This window comes from Carya illinoinensis, chromosome 4, assembly GCF_018687715.1.
Source record: "Carya illinoinensis cultivar Pawnee chromosome 4, C.illinoinensisPawnee_v1, whole genome shotgun sequence".
NCBI lineage: Eukaryota > Viridiplantae > Streptophyta > Magnoliopsida > Fagales > Juglandaceae > Carya > Carya illinoinensis.
Window position 1 is genome coordinate 44,243,579 of NC_056755.1, and position 21,015 is coordinate 44,264,593.

The following is a 21,015-nucleotide window of genomic DNA, read 5'->3' on the forward strand; positions in this document are numbered from 1 at the left end:
ACCTTCTTTTCATGATCTCCTTTTAATTTTTGTTTTGTGTCTATGATGATCATGGGCGTTAATTGTAGAAATCAATTTCTTTTGGTTTCTCCTTTAAAGGAATGAAATGAGGGATGCTAATTATATGGAGGCAGCCTGTTGGTTTACCTCTCCATTTTGTTTATTTTTACATAGTTTTGCTGCTTTGATGTCAACATAAATCCACTATACATATATAGTTTTGCTGCTTTGATGTCAACATAAATCCACTATACATATAATATATATTTATATATATGTGTGTGTGTGTGTGTGTGTGTGTGTGTGTGTTATGTCTGTTTGAAATAGAAATTATGTGGACACAACATACAAGCTGTACTCGGAATTAATCACGAAAACTATTAGCTATATATAGAAACAACAGTACTAATAATTCCTTTTAATTAATTATTAGAAACAACATACGCGTACAAGTGCTACTGGAGCTAAATATATATATTAATGATGGATCAACAGATCACTTGAATTAGGTGAAACCGTGCACGCCTTGGAATCATAGATTGCACAACAATTAACAAGTAATTGGTTTCAAGTTTTAAATTAAAGGTGCTTAGCCTGTCTACTCCACTATATATATATATATATGATCCCCAACCAAATCAAATTTAAAATCTCATACCAATTACTCATCAATAGTACTGATCTCCCATATATACAACCAGCTCGATCGGACCAAACAAAAATCTCAACATGAGTTTGAAATTGAATATTGCAACCCTACCAATTCTGTTTCTCCTAGCATCGGTTGCCAATGCCAAACCGGTCGTCTTCAATATTTTGAAGAAGTATGGAGGAAAGGTTAATGAGGATATAACCCTGGTATGCACTCATGCATTCCCAACCGACTTGTATATATTTGCTTCACGTTCTATTAATTAAACTCTGTTTCATGATCAATACTTTTGCACGTAGCCTTTGACAAATGCTTGGAAGGATGCGTGCGCAACGCCAGGTCAGAGTAAAGTTGTGGTACCAGCTGGGACGTACAGGTTGGGCCCAGTGCAGTTAAATGGCCCCTGCAAAGGTCCTATTGAGCTTAAAGTTCGAGGCACCGTAGTGGCTCCAGGTGACCTTAGTTTTTTCAAATGGGGTAGTTGGGTCAGTTTTGAACGTGTCGACCAGTTAACTTTGTCAGGCAATGGAACGTTTGATGGCCAAGGAAAATCTGTTTGGGGTAAATACAATGGTGCCCTCCCAATTGTAAGTTCACGACTTGTACGTTTAATTAATCTTTGGTTAAATTTACCATTCCATTCTTATAAGTCTTACCCATAAAGCAATGTTTACGCTTTGACTTTGTGGAGCTAATTAATAAAGATTAAAATTTGAACAGAATATAAGGTTCGACTTTATCACCAATTCAATGATTCGGGGCATAACGTCGTTGGATAGCAAACAATTTCACTTGCATGTTTTTGCATGCGAAAACGTTACCATATTCCACTTAAATATCAAAGCACCTGGAGATAGCCCCAATACTGATGGAATCCATATGGGGCGGTCAACTAGAATCAATATAATTGATTCAAAGATCGGAACTGGAGATGATTGTATCTCTCTTGGTGATGGCAATCGTGACATACTTATTCAAAAAGTAGCCTGTGGACCTGGCCATGGGATCAGCATAGGAAGTCTTGGTAAATATGAGAATGAAGAACCTGTGGTTGGGGTTAAAGTTGTAGATTGCAACCTAAGAAATACAATGAATGGCGTAAGAATCAAAACATGGCCTGCTTCCCTTCCTGGCGCTGCCTCTAATATGCATTTTGAGAACATCTACATGAGAAATGTCAGCAATCCCGTCATCATAGATCAAGTTTATTGTCCATGGAATCAGTGCAAAGCACAGGTAATTATATAATATAGAGTCAGTTTCAATTTATCATCTTCTTTTTTAATGTTGAAAAGGTATTATTCATATCGCTAGTATTTTTGTTATGTTTCTTGTTTCTAGATTCCCTCGAAGATTAAGATTAGCCAGGTTAGCTTCAAAAACATACGAGGCACATCTCAAACTAAGGAGGCCATCAAACTTTTATGCAGCAATGAAATACCATGTGAGAATGTGGAGATTACTGATATAGACCTCGCATACCAAGGAAGTGATGGCCCTGCAACATCCCAATGTACTAATGTCAATCCCACCATTTTGGGCAAACAGAATCCTCCTGCTTGTACTCTAAAATAATTTGTTAGCTAAGTGTGGTGAGTTGAATATCTGTATTTGTAATATAAGCGAACTGCATGTTTGTGTAAGAGTTTTATTTAAACTCTATGTCTCACACACCCATCTTAATAGAATTTGAAATAGCTCAAGTTTATCAGATAAAATATGAGTGATAACGGGTTAAGAAAAATCCTAAGAGATAAGATTAAAACTCTATATCTCTAATTATAGTCAGATACAAACTCTGAGATTTCTTGATGGTCAGAAATCTATAAATAGCACTGAGGGGTTAAAGGGTTCTCACCTACAACATTAGAGTGCCTTTTGCCATCGTGAGACACTTGTGAGACAAGGTTGTTAAGGTGATCCTTCCCTCATAGCTAGATCTAATTCTTCATCAAACTAATGATAAAGGTACGCATTTATTTATTACTGTTTATTATTGTGGATCATATAAAATCGAAGATCCGTTTATTAATATTCATGTTAAAATATCTAACATGTGGTATCAGAGCTTTAGGTTGTAGATATTTTATGATCTCAATAAAATATGCAGTAAATATATGCTTTCGTATATTGTGATTTTACTATGTTACGAAAGACTAAAAACTTTTGGTTTTACGATTTGAGAGATTTTTTTTTTTTTTTTTATGATCGTATTTTTTTCTTTTACATCTATTCTGTGAAAGACCCAAACAATGAAAATAAGCACATGCATTTCGGTGTTCTTATTTCTGCTTTTACCGTGTTGTGCCTGTGCTGGGGAGAGAGAAAAACTCTCATAGTTGTTCACGATTCCAACTCCTTGATTGGGTTTTATTTTACTTTCCTGTGTATTGTTTAACAATATTGTGAATTGAGAAACCATGAGTCGCCGAGGCTGCGTTATATGAAAGTTTAGAGGTTCTGTGTTGGAGAAAAGAGCCTTGTAACAGTGAGCTGTAGGGGCAGCTGCTGGGTGTGAGGCAGAGCACCGTGTATGGTGGCCGGTGGTTCTACATTCAACGGTGTAAAGGAGGTGGCTGGGCGGCACAGTGGGGCTGAAAATTCCCGAATGGGTGCCGCCCCTACCTGTTCAAGCTCCCATCGGCTGAAGGGATGTCAGCGTCTCGAGGAGGCTGAGAACCTCCTCGTTGGAGTTTCTGTAACGGCGGCAGAGGGCTCTAAAGCCCACTGCCGCGGCAGTTCCCAAGAAAATATATATATATATATATATAGGGGAACAACATGACCTGGAGGTTGACGGTAGGGGGTGGACGGAAAAACCTTGCCGGCCTCTCCTCATCGGTGACGCCTGTACTTGAGCTGGAAGTTGCTGCTGAGGCTTGATGAGCGGCGGCTGGAGGTTGAAGAAAAGGAAACTAGGGTTTCCTTTCCTTTCAGCTCATAAGGAAGGGCTTATGGGCCGGGTCGTGGGCTCTGGCCCAGTTTAAGATAAAAAAAAGGGCTGTTGGGCTGGGCTGTGAGCGCTGGCCCAGTAAGAAAGAAAGAGCAAAACAAATGGGTTAAGTGGGCTACGGCCCAGCTCAATAAAAGAACCAAAAAAAAAAAAAAGAGAGAGAATGGGATCGGGCCTGAACACTAGGCCCGGCCCAGGTCAACTCTTTCAATTGACCATAAATCGGGTCCCAGACCGATTTGCTGAACCGGTCCGGTTCAGACCCGGACCGGTCAGATTAAAATATTTGTATTTTATTTATTTATTAAAAAAAAAGTGTCTGAAATTTTATTAAATACATTTTATTATGTACATGTATGAAAATTTTATTAAATTCTATATATATATATATGTTATTATTGTTATCTACATATATGGAAATTATTAAATTCATATGCATGTTATTAGTATTAAATACATGTATGAATTGTTTATTTTGGTTCTTATTATCATGCCACATATATATATTTATATTATCCAATATGGAGCAAATGATTCACATTAAAATTAAAGAAAAGATTGGTTGCCCAAAGGTACAAGACTTTCTTAAATTTTAGTGAAAAATCATTAAATTCCATAGTAAGGTGGATATTATGGAGTGAATAATTTTGTGTGTCAAGATCTACTCCCAAATGAGGGTTTTGATGACACTACTAGTTCATCTATTAAATAAAGGTTGGAGGGAACACTTTGTATGTCAGAATTTACTCCCAAAGGAGAATTATGATGATACAACTAGTTCATCCACAGAATTTAATATTGGAGGGAACACTTTGTATGTTAGAGTTTACTCCCAAAGGAGAATTCTGATGATACAGCTAGTTCATCCATAAAATTTAATATTGGAGGGAACACTTTGTATGTTAGAGTTTACTCCCAAAGGAGAATTCTGATGATACAGCTAGTTCATTCATAGAATTTAATATTGGAGGGAACGCTTTGTGTGTTGAGGCTCATTCCCAAAGGAAGGACCTCAATGACATTATTAGTTCATTCATAATAGTTTAAATTCTTGATAATGCATGGTTTAAATTCTGAAATTAAAACTGGAGGGAACATTTTGTGCATTGGGATCCACTTCTAAAATGAGGGATTTCAATGACACTACTAGTTCATCCATAATGGTTTAAATTCTGTTATTGTTTATGAGTGTCAAACTCAAAGCATTAAAGTGATTAAAATGCTTTTCTTGCAGTAAGTATATGAATATCATTACAAGTTTCATGTATAGAATGGACTCTAATATAGAGAAAGATGAGCATATCAAATTTACACTAAGAGCATATCAAATGTACATAATTGTTTACTTTAAAGGCATTATTATTTCATTAAAATAATAAGATATGAACAAGTTAGTAGCATGGTTGTTAGCTAGATACAAATTTATTTTGCTAATTTGTATGAAAAATCATTTGTATCTTTTGGGAAATGAAGGAAATAATTGTAATGAAAATATAAGAATTGTGTCAATTGAAATTTGAAAGAAATAGTGACACATGAAGGTTTAAGTGCCCTAAGCATAAGACATGATTCAAAAGAAAGGGTAAACTAAATAAGTTTCGAATAATATCTTATACATGTTTATGCATTCTTTTTAGATTAAACTCAAGTACAAATATTCAAAGTTCAATTTGTTTCAATGTGTCACTTATGTTGGTTCCATTTTTTCTTTCCAATAAAGTTGTTTTTGTCATGCCTTCATAATAATGTTTTCTTTTTCTTTTTCTCACTCATAAGGTATGTACTGGAACCAAATAAAAAATGATTTATGAAAAACTTTTTTTTTTTTTTTTGGCATAGAATTTGAAACATAATTTGGAGTATAAAAGTTTGGAGAATATCTTCAAGAAAAGTTAAAGAGATTAGTAAATAAAATATTTTCCGCATTTAGGTTTTCTAATCTCAGGATGTGTGTTGATTTGTATAAAAGGAAAATAAATCAAACACATCAATAAAAGATGCCACAAGAAATGGAGTTTTTCTTAAGATAATGCATATAGACACATATAAATCTTTTTCCTATAATATTTGATATAAGTATTTCATTACTTTTATAGATGATTTTCATGATATGAATGTATCTATCTGCTATATGAGAAGTCTCAAGCCATTAGTAATTCTTGTAGTACTTCTCATGGGGAGGAATTGCAGTTAGATAAAAATGTGAAAATCATTGAATTGGATTGAAATAATGTCATGAAAAATATTAAGAGTTGGGCTATAATGGTTTAGAACTTATATTGTGTTTTTAGGCTTAATGATTTATTTATTTATTTATTATTTATGAATTGTTTTAAGGCATATTCATGTATGGGTAGTCAAATTAAAGTAATAATTTCTAAACCAAATGAAAGATTATTGAATCTTATAATAGTTATTGGGTACATTATTATTATTGATTACTTAAGGAGATTCAAATGATCTAGACTGTATTGCTTCTACTTATGGTTTGTATTTTGAGAAAATTGAAATATTAAATTTCTTATGGTTGGCAAAATCAGTGGGAGTATGGAAACTAGAAATATGATTCTTGTAAAGTGCATTCTCATACTTTTTTGAAAATTTTGTGGTTTCCTTTTATGATTACCTCAATGATAATATGGAACAACAAGCAAATGATCAATCACCTCATCAGATAAACACTACTGAAGAATTGGTCATAGAGACATCAGAACAGGTAACCTCATGCAATCTTCTTGATTTGCTATTTGGTTAAGTTATGTGGTGTATCTTCAAAACTTGAATGTGATATAGAAATAAATAAAAGTTTACATATGTTTTCACAAATTATAGAAATAAGTGATTCTATAAAAGATTGATGCATAAAAGAGTGATTGAAATCCATAGATCAATGTAAAGTCTACAATTTCGTCTAAATTGTCTGAAATGTATGAAAAGTCGAATGGAAATGGGTTTTGGAGACAAAATCTTGACTTCAAGGACAATGTTGAACGATATAAAGTTAGACTTGTAATTAAGGATTTCACTCAGAAATGAGCATTGATTAGAGATTTTTTCTATTAAACCTGAAAGAACTCATTAAGAATCACTATAACATTAGTAACTCATTATGGTCTAGAGTTACATCCAATAGATGTGAAAACTATTGTAGAGTAAAAGTTTGAAATCTACAATAAATGAATAAAAGAATTTCTTAGAAGAGGTAACAGATTTCTTGAAAATTGGTATCTTGATAATACCAATACTGTTTAGGAATTAAGAAAAATATTTATTTGTTAATGTATATACCCGTAAGTCAGTGGGAGTATATTTACATTTTGGTCATGCATATATATGACTTTTTGGCAAGTATGAGTCATCGTTAGTAGTATGACATTAAAGTTACATCTCTAAATGAAATTTATGAATGAGACATCATTCGTAATTGAGATTGAATTTAATACCAAGAGGATGACTGTTAGGATTGTCTCAGTATAGCTGCATAAAGTTTGGAAAGATTTTGCATGAAAAATTACTGGTAAATGGATACTTTAAAAATAAATGTGACATGCTCAGTATTTACAGTGTTCTCGAATTGATTAGGTCATTAAAGAAATTTTGTATAAGATAGTTATAAGGAACTTGGTGGTTGCACAAATTTGTATACAGCTTAACATCGGTTTATCGTTAATATCCTTGGTTGTTGCTAAAGTAACCCAATGATACTTGACCCAAAAGCTGTGGAAAGAGTACAATATTATTTGCAAGAAATTAAATATTATATTATTGTCTTAAGAAGAACTGATATTTTTAAGGTAACTGAATATTCAGACCCTATTTTATGTGATTACTCTAATAATAGAAAATACAGTTATGGTTATGTATTTTGCTATCTAGTAGAGTTATTTATGGAAAAATATGAGGCAAATCTTTTACTGCTTCATATGTAATGGGTCTGAGTTTGTGGTATGTTTTGAGGCCACAGTTTATAGTATCTGATTGAGGAAATTTATCTTAGGACTTGGAATTGTTGACTTATGGCCAAGCCGCTAAAAATGTATGGCAAGAATTCCTCAGAGTATTTTTTCTCTGAATGATGAGTATTTAATGAAATTTTAAATACCCAAGTGTTAAAGAGAAAGTACAGAAACAAATATGTCCATATCAATAGTATGTTAATGATTATAATTTAAAAAACATGTTGAAAAGATGGGTTCAAATGCTTATACCCATAATGTGAACATGTTATATAGATCATTGATATGTTGAGTATTTAGTTACTGGACATTGAAAGATATCTATTATAGTTGTTTCTGTTTTTTTGTCTTTCCACTTATTTGTACATTGAATGGTTTGGAAGAATGATGACAAGATAATGTCTGCAACAGACATGCATTGGAACCCGAGGCATCAAGGTATTGGCCTTAATTATCCCAATTAAAGATCATGTAAAATTGGTTGCTGGTGTTGTGGTACATGGAAGGAAATTTGTTGATTATATAACAAAGGACCGTCATGACTCGCATCAGTAGTTGATTTAACATTGATATCACAGAACTCATGTAACGTACTTTGAGCTATGAAAGTTTCAAGAAATGAGTTTGCGCAGTATGGTTAATTTCTTGTAATAAACCCATGAACGGAAAATATTATTTTATGGGCGTATGGGCCAAGTGAGAGAATGTAAGAGTTTTATTTAAACTCTATATCCCACACACCCATCTTAATAGAATTTGAAATAGCTCAAGTTTATCAGATAAAATATGAGTAATAACGGGTTAAGAAAAATCCTAAGAGATAAGATTAAAACTCTATATCTCTAATTATAGTCAGATACAAACTCTGAGATTTCTTGATGGTCAGAAATCTATAAATAGCACTGAGGGGTTAAAGGGTTCTCACCTACAACATTAGAGTGCCTTTTGCCATCGTGAGACACTTGTGAGGCAAGGTTGTTAGGGTGATCCTTCCCTCATAGCTATATCTAATTCTTCATCAAACTAATGATAAAGGTATGCATTTATTTATTACTGTTTATTATTGTGGATCATATAAAATCGAAGATCCGTTTATTAATATTCATGTTAAAATATCTAACAGTTTGTGCTTGTATGGACACTGTAAGTGGAGGAAAATCTGTTTTCGATTGATCAATACATACCAAAAGAGTGATATTAATTGTATTAAGTTTTACATACATTAATACACATTTTGAGGGGGAGTTTGTCATACTGCAGCTTATGATCTACATAGCACCAGATTACAATCACAATGAACAATTAACGGTTTCAATATATATAATTCTATCTTAAACGGACTTGTACTTAGTTATGGATGGAAAGCTGATGTAGAAAAGAGATGCATGCGACTGTAAATGGATCACGGGGCGCATGAATTAATGCGGCTTTCCATATATATATATATATAGCAAGTAGTACTCTAAAAGAGTGAGAGATGGTTAGAGAGAGAGAGAGAGTAGAGTGAGAGAGGATTAATATTTTTGCTCTCTCCATTGATTTTGGTAAGGAAAACCTCTTTTTCCTTTAAATCTTTTGCAATTTTATGATATTTATTTTGTGGTTTTTTATATATATGTCTTTAAGTAACTAGTGTTGTGATTTTTTTGAAGGATTGGTTATTGTGACTTGTTCAAAACTTGTGATTTGTAAGAGGATATTGTGAGTGATAGGTATATTTCTAAACTTTATTAAGATGTTTATATATTTTGTTGTGCTTTTGTTGTGGATAATGATGAATATTTTGATGTGTATAATGTGAGTTGATTGTGAATTTTGAAGGATTAGATATGGGTATAATATTGTGAGTTGAGTAGTGAATTTTGATTGTATATATTGTGAATATGTTTTGAATTGGATATTATTGATGAATTAGAAGATGTTGATGAATTAAAAGCAAATCTTTGTGATATGGATTATGTAATATGATGAATTAAAATGAAAAATTGTGTTGTGTGTATGCTTATTCTTAAAATGAAAATATAAATATTTGTGTATATTTATAGATTAAAATGAATATGTTTTACAATTGTGTATGTGAATTTGAAGCATATGTTGTGGTTATTTTTGGGACTATGTTTTGGTATTTGTGAATTAGTTATTATTGTGTATATGTATATGTGATTTGTGAATTAGTTTAGTCTATGGAAAATATGTTTATATATTGTGAATTTGTGTATTACAGTATTTATTAAAATTGTTGGTAATATGTAAAATATTGTGAATATGTTTATATATTGTGGAAATATATGATATCATTTTGAATAAATTTGTGAACTTTTATTGAATATGTTGGGAATAATTTATTAATTATGCAACATGTCATTAATTTAATGTTTATTTGTATTTCTTTTAAATGTTACTTATTTTGCAGCATTTTTTTTTTATCAAATGAGTATATGAGATCAAGACAACAAGAGTTGGAGTCTCTCTTAGAGCAACAATTTGATTTAGAGATGCGTTTGCAGGAGCAACATAGAGACCAGGAGGAAAGAATGTGCAGTGAAGTTTAAGAATAAGTGTAGAGGGAGATGAGAGTCCAGATAGGGCGTGTTATGTCACTACAGTAAAATCGCGTTGGGCGAGGAAAGAAGAAAAAATGAAATCAATTCAGTTAATTTTCTCATTGTATAGAACTTTTAATATCTAATTTTACAACTATATAAAACATTGTTAGTTGTTAATTTGATGGTGTAATATGATGATACAATTTGTATATTTTTTAATTTTATGAAAATAGTATTTTTGATCTATACGTTCGAATGTATATAACAAACGTTTGAATGTTGGTTCACGTTAAAAATAACGTTCGAATGTAATTACACAAAATTACGAAATAACGTTCGAATGTACGACCCAACGTTCGAACATATTCACTCTCAAAACGAACACAACGTTCGAATGTTTAAAGGATTTACGTTCGAACGTTTTGTTTGACGTTCCAACGTAAATATGATACGTTCGAACTATAACCAACGAACGTCAAATTTTCTCATTTGAATGTCAATCAGTCGGGTTAACATTCGAACGCTCTTTTGGACGTTCGAACGTTACATTTTGTGACAGATTTCAACTGTCACAAAAAATCCCACGTTCAAACGTGACATCAAACGGAAGACCTGCAACCGTCACTAAAAATGTTTTTTGTGATGGTTGAATAGTAAATTGTCACCAATTGTTTTCCGTGACGCACATTAGGTGACGGTAGTCGTGACGGTTTCGAACCATCACCAAATGTCTTTAGTGATATTTTGGTCATTTTTTGTGACGTTTTCCTCTGTCATAAAAGACCAATTGTGTTATAGTGTGAGTCGATCACATTTCGTGCCCGTATGGAAGTTTTTTCGTAATATATACATGATTACCCAAGTAATTATATATTAACAAGAATTAGGAGTGGATATATATATTTTTGCGTCTTGATAATGTTAATTAAGATCAATGCATGCATGCCCTAACTAGCAAGGCATGCAGCAAGCCAGCAACTGGGGGCACTTCTTGTTATGAGGTACATGCCAAATTAATTCCATCTCTGGAATTTCCAGAATAATGGCATCAAATCTTTTCTTATCTTTGTTATCTTCTAATCATATTAGATATATAATATATATTTGTAAAAGATAATAAATTTTCTCTAATTGTTTTTTTAATCTCTAAAAATTTATAGGTTATTTCTATCGATCGACTGTCGTTTACAACACATTTCACAACTTTGAGTATAACGTAAAGAATTAAAAGAAATTAAAAAATAAAAAATTACAGAGTGACCAAATATATATCAAGAGGATCGGAAAATCTACTACATATATGATCTCTTATATATATATTATATTTAGGCTCGTCATGTTTTCCTGATAAAGTACTTTAAAGTGGGTTCTTTCCACTATCAATATATAGATAACTAGAGGGAAGAATTGCTAAAAGAATGCCACCAAATATAAAGTTGGTTGCGGCCCATTGCACTATCGAGTGCACAAATCGATTTTGAGTTCAATTGATTTTTTGAAGTACTAGCCTTTGTGAGAAATTAGTGAAAGTACAATATCTTCAGTAATTGTAGAAATCCTCCAGTTAGTGAGTTCTCCCTCAATAGATGACATTACTAATTGAGCATCTCCTTCAAGAGAAATTGATGGATAATTTAGATGCTTTGCCAAACTAGTAGCCAACTTTGCTACTTGAGCTTCTACTAGGATAAGTAAGTTTGTAAGGATTTCCTCAGTCCAAATCTCTATGATTTCTCCTTCAGAGTTTCTACAGACCGCTGATGTTGTTGATGATGAATTTCTAACCGTTTCGTCAAAGGAAATGCTACAATGATCTACAGGGGGCGCTGCCATCCCGTTGTCAATTTTGCTTATTTCTTTCTGGCCCAAGCTTCAAGATTTTCTTGGTAGAAGAAGTTTAGTTGCTTAGAAGCTGTTTGCATAGACAAATCCAATTGGTAGTTAGTTATATCATTTCGTAGTCGCCATATAAAGTCTAGGATCAGAGCTGCAAAAATTTAGAACGGGTGTTCTTCTTGAGAGGTTAAACCAAGTTTCCTCTTTGGATTGAGGATGAGAAGGATTTAGTTATTTATAGAACTTAGCCTCAAAGATGAGAGATTTAGAGGCCATCTACTTTGACACCATAGAATTCTAGTGATTGGGCATTCAATGAAGAGATGGATTAGAGATTATTCATTGTCATCACATAACGGACTTTGAGTCGTTGAAATATGAGGAATACAGCTTTTGAGTCTCTCTTTTGTAGAAAGAATATTCCAAGCTATTTTCCAGAGAAAGAGCTTGTGACGATTATGAATCTTCAGTTTCCAAATTTTATCCATTCGGAAGCTAGAGGACATATTCACTGCTGAATTCTCAATCTCGGTAGCAAGATGATAAGCTGTTTTAACATAGAATTTCCCTTTTTGGTTTTTTGTCCATATCCGACTATCTTCTCTATGGTTGGAGCAAGGCAAAGGTATTCTTTGAATTTCTTTGATGCATTCTCGCTGGAATAAGGTTTCCATTTTATGGGCATCCCAAGTTTTAGAAACTTGGTTTATCAAGTTTGAGACTCTAAGAGTTTATGGGAATTCAGTAATATTGTTAAGTGGGATGGGTTTAAAATTTTCCAGAGTTGGTATCCAGGGATCCAACCAAACCCTTACTAATGAACTATTAAGAATTTGAAAGCAAGTACCTTTTTTTAAGAGATTCCGCATCTTGAGAATGCCTTTCCAAAGGGTTGAGTCCGAAGCCTTCATTGTAGCTTGTTCAAAAGTACTGTTTTGCAAATATTTCTTTGAGAGGAGTGTTTTCTAGATACTAGTGTTTGGTTGATTCATTTTCCATCCCCTTTTTGCGAGTAAAGCTGCATTCACATTTTCCATGAGGCATAGGCCTAAACCTCCTGCTTTTTTGGGTTGACAAATGGGCAACCAAGATTTAAGATATAGCTTGTGCTTTTGATCCTTCTTCGTGCCCCAACATAAGTTTTTAAAGTTGGTATTAAGAGATTTACATACTGACTTTGCGAGCCTATGTGTCAACATTTGATATGTTGGTATAGTACTTGTCACTGTTCTGATAAGCATAGTTCTTCCTACTTGAGATAATACCTTTGCTTTCCATCCTTCACGTTTTTTGTTTATTTTCACCATCATTTCTTTATAGCCATCCTTCTTAGATCCACTCAAAGAAGTCTATATCCCCAAATATTTCATTCTGGCTTAAGTTCCCTTGTACAGTAGATTGGCTAGAATAATCTCACGTGTGAGCTGTTGGTATTTCGAGTGATGAAGATTGATAACTTTTGTTAGTTGACTCGTTGCCTTGACCAAAATTGATATTTTTCCAAATTTTCTCTGATCGATCTTACTGTTCTCACTTTTGCTTTCCCAAAAATTATCAAATCATCGGCAAAGAAAAAATGAGAGATAGAAAGGCTATTTCGACTAATTTTGATACCTTCTATTTGCCCTATTGCTTCATATCTAGCTATGAGTCTTGAGAGTACTTTTGTACATAGAATAAATAAAAAGGAAGTGATTGGGTCCCATTGTCTGAGACCTCTTTGGGCTTGAAAGAAACCTCTTATAGAGCCATTGATAAGGATAGAGAAAGTAGTTGTTGTAATACACTCCTTGATTAAATTGATCTTTTTCGAGCCAAAAATCCAAGGCTCTCATAATAGTGAACAAAAGATTCCATTCTAGTCAAAATCTTTCTCCATATCCAGCTTTAAAGCCACTTGCCCTCTTCCCTAAAGATATTTTGAGGTAGTGAAACATCTCATGAGCAATAATAAAATTTTCTTTGATATAACGGCCTAGAACAAAAGCTGCTAGGAGAGGAGATATGATGTTTGGGAGGGTTCTCTTCAAACGATTGGCCATGATTTTTATGATGGTTTTGTAGATGACGCTTGTCAAACTAATCGACCTATAATTCTGGGGAGAGTTTGGATTTTTTATTTTTGGAATAAGAGCAATATTTGTATGGTTCATATGCCTAAGGAATTTGCCACTTCTGAAGAAATTTTGAACAGCTGCAATGACCTCTTTTTTAACAATCTTACAGCAGTGTTTGTAGAAGAGGGCCGTCATTCCATTTGGACCCGGAACTTTGTGATTCGGGATTTGCTTTAGTGCTTCGTATATTTCTGCTTCTGAAGGCAAGGCTGTAAGTAATTCATTCTCATGATCCGAAATTTGTTTCTCAAAAAGGTTTTCAAGATCATCGAGGATGGTGGGATTCGACGAAGCATAGATTGTCCTAAAATGATTAATGAAAATTGATTGATCAATGATATCCTAGTCCATTGTCCAATTACCTGGGCTTATTTTAATGGAGTCAATTCCATTTCTTCTTCTTCAGATTATTGTTGAGAGATGATAAAATTTTGTATTCAAGTCTTACGTCAAAAGCCAATTTATTCTTGATTTTTGCCTCCATAATGTTTCTTTATATTTAAGATGTTCATGAAGCTGAAGTTGCAAATCTTTTTCTCTTTGCAAACCCCATTGTGTTGGAGGATTACTTTGTAAGTGGTTAAGCTCCCTTTCAATATGCTGAATATTTGCATGAATTTTCCCGAAATGAATTTTTTTCCAAAGCTTAAGAATTTTTTTAGTATTCTTAATCTTGTTGCAGAGTATAAAGGCTGGGTTGTCGTTGAAATTTTTCTACCACGCTTCTTGGATAATAAGACTACTAAGTGGATCCCATGTCTAGAATTCTTTAAATTTGAAAGATGTAACTCTTCTCTGTATTTTTGTTGTATTTAGTAATAAAGGATGATGATCTGAGACTGAGTTTGTAAGGTGCTGTATAGTTACATTTGGAAAAAGTAATTGCCATTTTAAGCTTGCTATTCCACCATCCAGTCTTTCTCTGGATCCAGTCACTGCTATAATTTTTATTTCAAAGAAATCACGAGTGTAGACTACATCGAGCTAGCGTTGTAAAGAAAGCAACGACAGCGAAAAATATAAAAAAAAAAAACTTAATTAGTGAGAACTGCAAGGTGGAGGATACAGTCTGCCACTGGTGGTGGGTTTGATATTAACGCATTGGAAAGTAGCCGGCCCGTCTCTTCCACTGTATCTGATGTCGATGTCAGTGACCTTCACATCTTGACATGGAAACGACTTGCTACAAAGTAGTTTGATCACATCCTTTGTGCTAGCTGTTCCTCGTATGTTCTTGAAGCTAATGTTGCTGATCTTAACCTTTGAAGGAATCTAGCATATATATATATATATAAATATATATACCGGCCCAACGACCACCATCAGATCAATAAAAGTATTAGTTATGTTCATTAACTTTGAATATTAGTATGAAGTCAATCACATGATGTACACAACATGGTTGATATACTAATGTATGTACGTACCTGCGCTTTGCATTGATTCCATGGGCAGTATAGTTGATCTATGAGCATAGAGGTGCTTACATTCTTCATGAGGAGATTCTCGAAACGCATGTCAGAAGCAGTCCCGGCAAAGGAGTTAGGCCAGGTCTTGATTCTCACGCCATTTTGTGTATTTATGAATGTGCAGTTAACAACGTTGACTCCAACTACAGGCGCTTCATTTTTGTACTTACCAAGACTTCCTACGCTGATACCATGGCCAGGCCCGCAAGTTACTCCCTTGATAAGTATATTCTCACTGCCGTCACCAAGAGAGATACAATCATCACCGGTTGCAATCTTTGTATCAATAATCTTGATTCCAGTTGACCGCCCAATATGGATTCCATCTGTGTTGGGACTATGATCGGGTGCTATGACATTTACGTTTTGGAAGGTAACGTTTTTGCAGCCCAACAAATTAATGTGGAACTGTTTGCTATCCAATGATGTTATGTCCTTGATCAATCCATTGGTGATGAAATCGAACCTTAAGCTCTGCTCATGATAATAGAAAGGATAATTAATTAGCGCCATCGACAAATTGCTTAATTAGGATGAAATTAATGTTGGAAATTATATACAGATGATCGACGTTAGATAGAAGTGATCAAAACTCACAATGGGAAGGTCGCCGCAGTATCTAATACCGGAACAAGATCTTTTTCCCCAAACGTGTTTGCCTTTGGCATCAAAAGTTCCACCGCCAGACAAAGTGAAGCCATCGATCCTCTGAAAATTGACCCAACTACCAGACTTGAAGTAACCTCGGTCGCCTGGGGCTAATAAAATGCCTCGAACCTGAAGCTCGATATGACCCTTGCATGGACCCATAAACTGCACTGCTCCCAACCTGTACGTCCCTTTTGGGATCACCACTGTGTTCGTACCCGGTGTTTGACACGCATCTTTCCAAGCTTTTGTCAAAGCCTAATTATTAAAGACCACGCAAAACTATTTTAATTAATTAGCAATGCCAGAAAATATAACCATCATGCGTAGTACTATATATAGTATGATGAGAATGAATGCATGGCATCGATCGGACGTACCGAATGCAAATTAACATTATATATATATATAATAGGTATAACGTACGTACCGGGGTGATATCTGAATTAACCTGGGCTCCGTACTTTCTGATATTAATGTTAGCACCGGCAGCGGATGCTGCAGCCAACAACAAGAACAAAGCAATCGTGGGGAGATTCATTTTCAAACCCATTTTTAATTAATGGTTTATGATGATTTTGAAAAGAAAAATGGGTTTGAAAAAAGAAAGCTAGCGCTAGTACTGGGTCTGAATTGGCTTGGCCTGTTTGTTTGAATATTTATAGTGCAAAGAAGAAGCTCTTCACCACTACTACCATTCCAAACAAGTACCAGCTTATAACTAACTAATTTCATTTTTGTACGCGCGCAAGATCAGGTCTGCATGCATGGTTTTAGGCAATATTTATAGTTAATTTTACGGCCAACCACGTGTTATATATACCAAGTATATATTAGCCTTTAATTAATTAGCCAATTAATTGGGCGCTCTAATTAATTTGAATTAATAGGAATTAAATTGCGATCTAACTAGCACCTTTCACTATATATATATATTTGCCCCCGTGCATGCCTTGCAGACACGTACACCTACAGATTAATAATGATAAAAAAGCTAGCTAACTACTAGCTACACGAACAGTACTAGGCCATGAAAACACGAAACTTTGTCCAACTAAGTTAAAAAGCTAGGCAAAAACAATTAATTCATGATCACAACATAGTACATGTTTTAATTGGACCTAATTATAACCAAGCCGGGTGCTAGCTAGCAACTGCCACCCGACTTCTATGGCCTCAATTTTGGGAGTTTCCATGAAGTTGTGGATCTTCAATCTAGCTAGTTCCTTCCCCCCCTTACATGCAACTTCACCCACGAATGATACAATTACGTAAACATTATCAAGTAATTGGTTTCAAGCTTTATTGGTGTTGAGCTCGTGTTCTCCACTATATATAATATATATATCAAACCAAACTAAACCAAAATGTCGTCCGAAATACTCAATATTTACACCAATATCCTATATATACAACACTACAACAAAAAGGGCCTATTGCCGCGAAATCTTTTGCTAGAAAAATTATCAAAATTTGCAGCAAATGACCATTTAGTGGCAAAAAAGTCCTACCGCATGTTTGCGGATAATAAACTGCCAATTTAACTACTATATTCGACCATCTGAAAATTTGTGGAAAATAGCCACTTATTATGGCAATGGAAGCTGCTGCCACAAGTCATTTTTCTTGTCAAAAATAATGCAACCTGCCCTCCCAATCTTGATCAATTAACTCAATTCTCGGAATGCAACCTTGCCACTTACATGCTATTTCATCAATTTAATTGTGGCTATTGAATACTTACTACACATACATATTGTAGGAAATATATTATATTGGAAACTTATGTTACTAGAAAAAATAGTTCACAGCAACTTTGAAGCACCACAATAACTTAATTGCAATGAGGTTCAACAAATTGAGACTGACTTCAATTAGCTTTTGCTACTACCACACATCTATGTAAAAGGTTATTATTGGCAACTATGTCTTTTGGAAAATACTTTTACCGACAATTGTGAATCCTCCAATCTGCCTTATTGCCGACTAATTAGTTTTCCCACTTTAGGAATTCATTGATGATTCAGCTATGCCAAAAATAACTATTATTGGCCATTGTTTTCTCTGCTATAGCTCAATCTCAGCAAATTTGTTTTACATCTAATTCCGAATACAATGACCTACATTTTATTGGCAGAGATTGAAGGGTCCTGATGATGCATTCTTGTTAGAAAATCTCTATTCCCACAAAACAACCCCATGTTCATATCTGTCACAATTACCTGGCATAGCAAAAGATGATTTCTTGCTACTTTACTACCCTACCATTTTGCCACTACTACACAATACTGATAAATATGTAATTACTATACAACAGTGACCTCAACCAGATTTTTCTCCATAAATTAACGCTCAATACATAATTAGTAATTTGCGACCTATGCATGTTCCCGCTGACAGATGGCTTTGATTTGATCATGCCATCAGTTTTTGAGATGAAAAGTATAAAACAAAATTGTCAACATTGTTACTATAGATCAACTTGACATCTTCCCCCTTAGCACATTTCCAAATAACTTGGAGAAATCAAGTGGACACAAATATTTGATTACCCAACTAAGGACTCACAAACAAGGCACATCCAAATGAACACATATGTTTTATATATCACTTAGTTCTCCATTAAACATATTTTCCATCCAAATGCACCCTGTTCAGTTGGTCAATATCCAGCCAACATAAACCACAAAATCTTGTTTATGATCATATCAACACATATGACTTAATCATCAATTCTAGTCTCATTAATTACATGCTTCCCATAATTGGCATCCTGTTCAATCTGACATGCCCAGCCAATATACATAAACAACATATTCACACGAGTCCCATTTCTATGTCCTAAAACAGAACTATTACAGATCAATATATATAGCATGGTTTCTAGTCTCTTCCCTGGTCAAAGATATCTGTGGGGATCTTGGGTAAAAAAAAACACATCTCATTGTCCACATCATTCCAAGGTTGGCCTCATTGTGTCTTCATCAGGACAGTTCCTTGAAATCTCCTCTTGCTGCCATGCTTCATACTCCCTGCACATATATTTTGAGTTAAAGTCATGAATATCCATTTTTTTAGAGTTGAGTTGCTTCCAAAATAGCAGAGCTGATAAATTACCAATATTATGACAATGTTGGACACTTACTATGTACCCTATCCCATCATGCAATTAACTCTATTCTCAGCCACTAATTGTATGTCTTTTTATCCAACCATGCAAATTATTTAGTTAATCTAAAGCAGTGATAGTTTGAATGGATATCCAACTGTTAGAAATACATACCTTTGAGCACATATATCATGAGTTATTGTCATGGAAATCCAACATTTTTACCTATGAGTTGCTTTCTAAATAGCAGGGCTGATAAATGTCCAATATCATGTCAATCTTGACACTTACTAACTACCCTATCCCATCATTCAAGTCACTGTACTCTCAGCCACCAATTGCATTTTTTTTTCCAATCATGCAAACTATTTATTTAATCTAAAGCATGGACAGTTTGAAGTTTAGGATTTCCAAATTCACCATAAATGAGCATATGATAGTGTTAAATGGAGTAAAACAAAAAACAGTAAATTAGGACTTAATCAGCAATATTAAGCAAGTATGAGTGTGGAAATTGCATACCTTACTCAAGGTTTTCTGCACCAAGATGGTAGCAAGTACTGCCATTGTCAACCCATACAAGGCTGACTGTTAAAGGAGACACAAACTTTGAAATTGACGCCACATCCATACAGGTGCACATTGATGAGTTGCTCATACTTGGCTCCTTTCTAATCTTAGAGGCGTTAAAGCAAGCTGTAGGTATCCAACACCTTATTTTGATCTTAGTGGGGCTTAGTTTTGTCTTTTATTTGTTTTAGATGCCTTGGCGATCAACCGAGTAATGCAAAAATACATAAGGCAAAGAGCTTTGTTTGGGAGTGAAAGATAATGTTGGCCTATTGATCTATCTCTGAAAAGCCAAATACTTTCCACCTGATTTGAAGCACAAAATTTATATATATATATTTCTTACAGCAGAGATGGGTCGACCCCATAACAGCCATGCATGCTCATCCCCAGCCAATAAATAATTATTAAGTACTCAAAACCATAAGAAAAACAGAAAACAAAAACAAAAAGTCATAGAACCTGCGTCTGTTTTTTGGCAGAATGTTAATGGGACATTTGGAGTTGGACTACTCAATAAATGGCATACAAAAATACTTTATTATTTGGAAGATATTCTTGGATGATGCCAAAAAATAAAGCAAGCTAATTGACCAAAAGAATGAAAATTTCTGCTCTTGGCTCTTTGTATAACTTCAGATTCAACAAAAAATAATCCATATCAAGCATACAAGCAATTCCTACTATGGTTATAATTTATGCATGTTGAATTACATATGCAACTCCTTCTAGATCTTGGAAAGAAGCAGGGAAACAAAGGAGAGAGCAGCTATAGTTGCTTAAGAAATGAAGATATCTTCATATTTCTGCAATTATGCGTCAAGTATTTTCAGCAAGCTGAAGCTTCTTATATTTGCTTAAATCTTTGATCTTGGTCTTAATTAAGTTTTTTATGTGTCATGTAGTTCATCAAGAACATTTTTGGTAATCATCATCAAAAGGCTTTTGGAGTGCTTGCTCCTTTCTTATTTGGTGAGGGGCCTACCGTGACTTCTTATATCTCTCATCTTTTTTTGTTTCTTTAATTCCAAAAGATCTCACCTGACATTGTTTCCTTCAGCCTGAAAGGAATCTGACTTTGATCCAAGTTTCATAAACTTCATCTCGAGAGCAAGAGATCCACTTCACCCTCTGTACCTTTAAACCAGTCCTCTCACTT

General features: G+C 34.2%; 2 protein-coding genes and 1 long non-coding RNA gene across 3 annotated transcripts; 1 reads left to right on the plus strand and 2 right to left on the minus strand.

Moving 5' to 3' along the window:
- Positions 1-729: 729 nt before the first annotated feature.
- On the plus strand, positions 730-3,886 carry LOC122306556 (polygalacturonase-like). The gene is made up of 5 exons (XM_043118979.1): positions 730-858; positions 952-1,239; positions 1,373-1,888; positions 1,994-2,183; positions 3,825-3,886. The coding sequence occupies exons 1-5, from the start codon at positions 730-732 to the stop codon at positions 3,884-3,886; spliced, it is 1,185 nt and encodes a 394-aa protein (XP_042974913.1).
- An 11,014-nt stretch (positions 3,887-14,900) lies between these two features.
- LOC122307914 (exopolygalacturonase-like) lies at positions 14,901-16,825 on the minus strand. The gene is made up of 4 exons (XM_043121041.1): positions 16,608-16,825; positions 16,127-16,435; positions 15,488-16,003; positions 14,901-15,332 (listed from the first exon to the last, which is right to left on the minus strand). The coding sequence occupies exons 1-4, from the start codon at positions 16,728-16,730 to the stop codon at positions 15,099-15,101; spliced, it is 1,182 nt and encodes a 393-aa protein (XP_042976975.1). The 5' UTR covers positions 16,731-16,825; the 3' UTR covers positions 14,901-15,098.
- A 1,950-nt stretch (positions 16,826-18,775) lies between these two features.
- On the minus strand, positions 18,776-19,874 carry LOC122308165. The gene is made up of 2 exons (XR_006241941.1): positions 19,809-19,874; positions 18,776-19,209 (listed from the first exon to the last, which is right to left on the minus strand). It is a non-coding gene; the product is annotated as an uncharacterized LOC122308165 (long non-coding RNA).
- Positions 19,875-21,015: the final 1,141 nt, after the last annotated feature.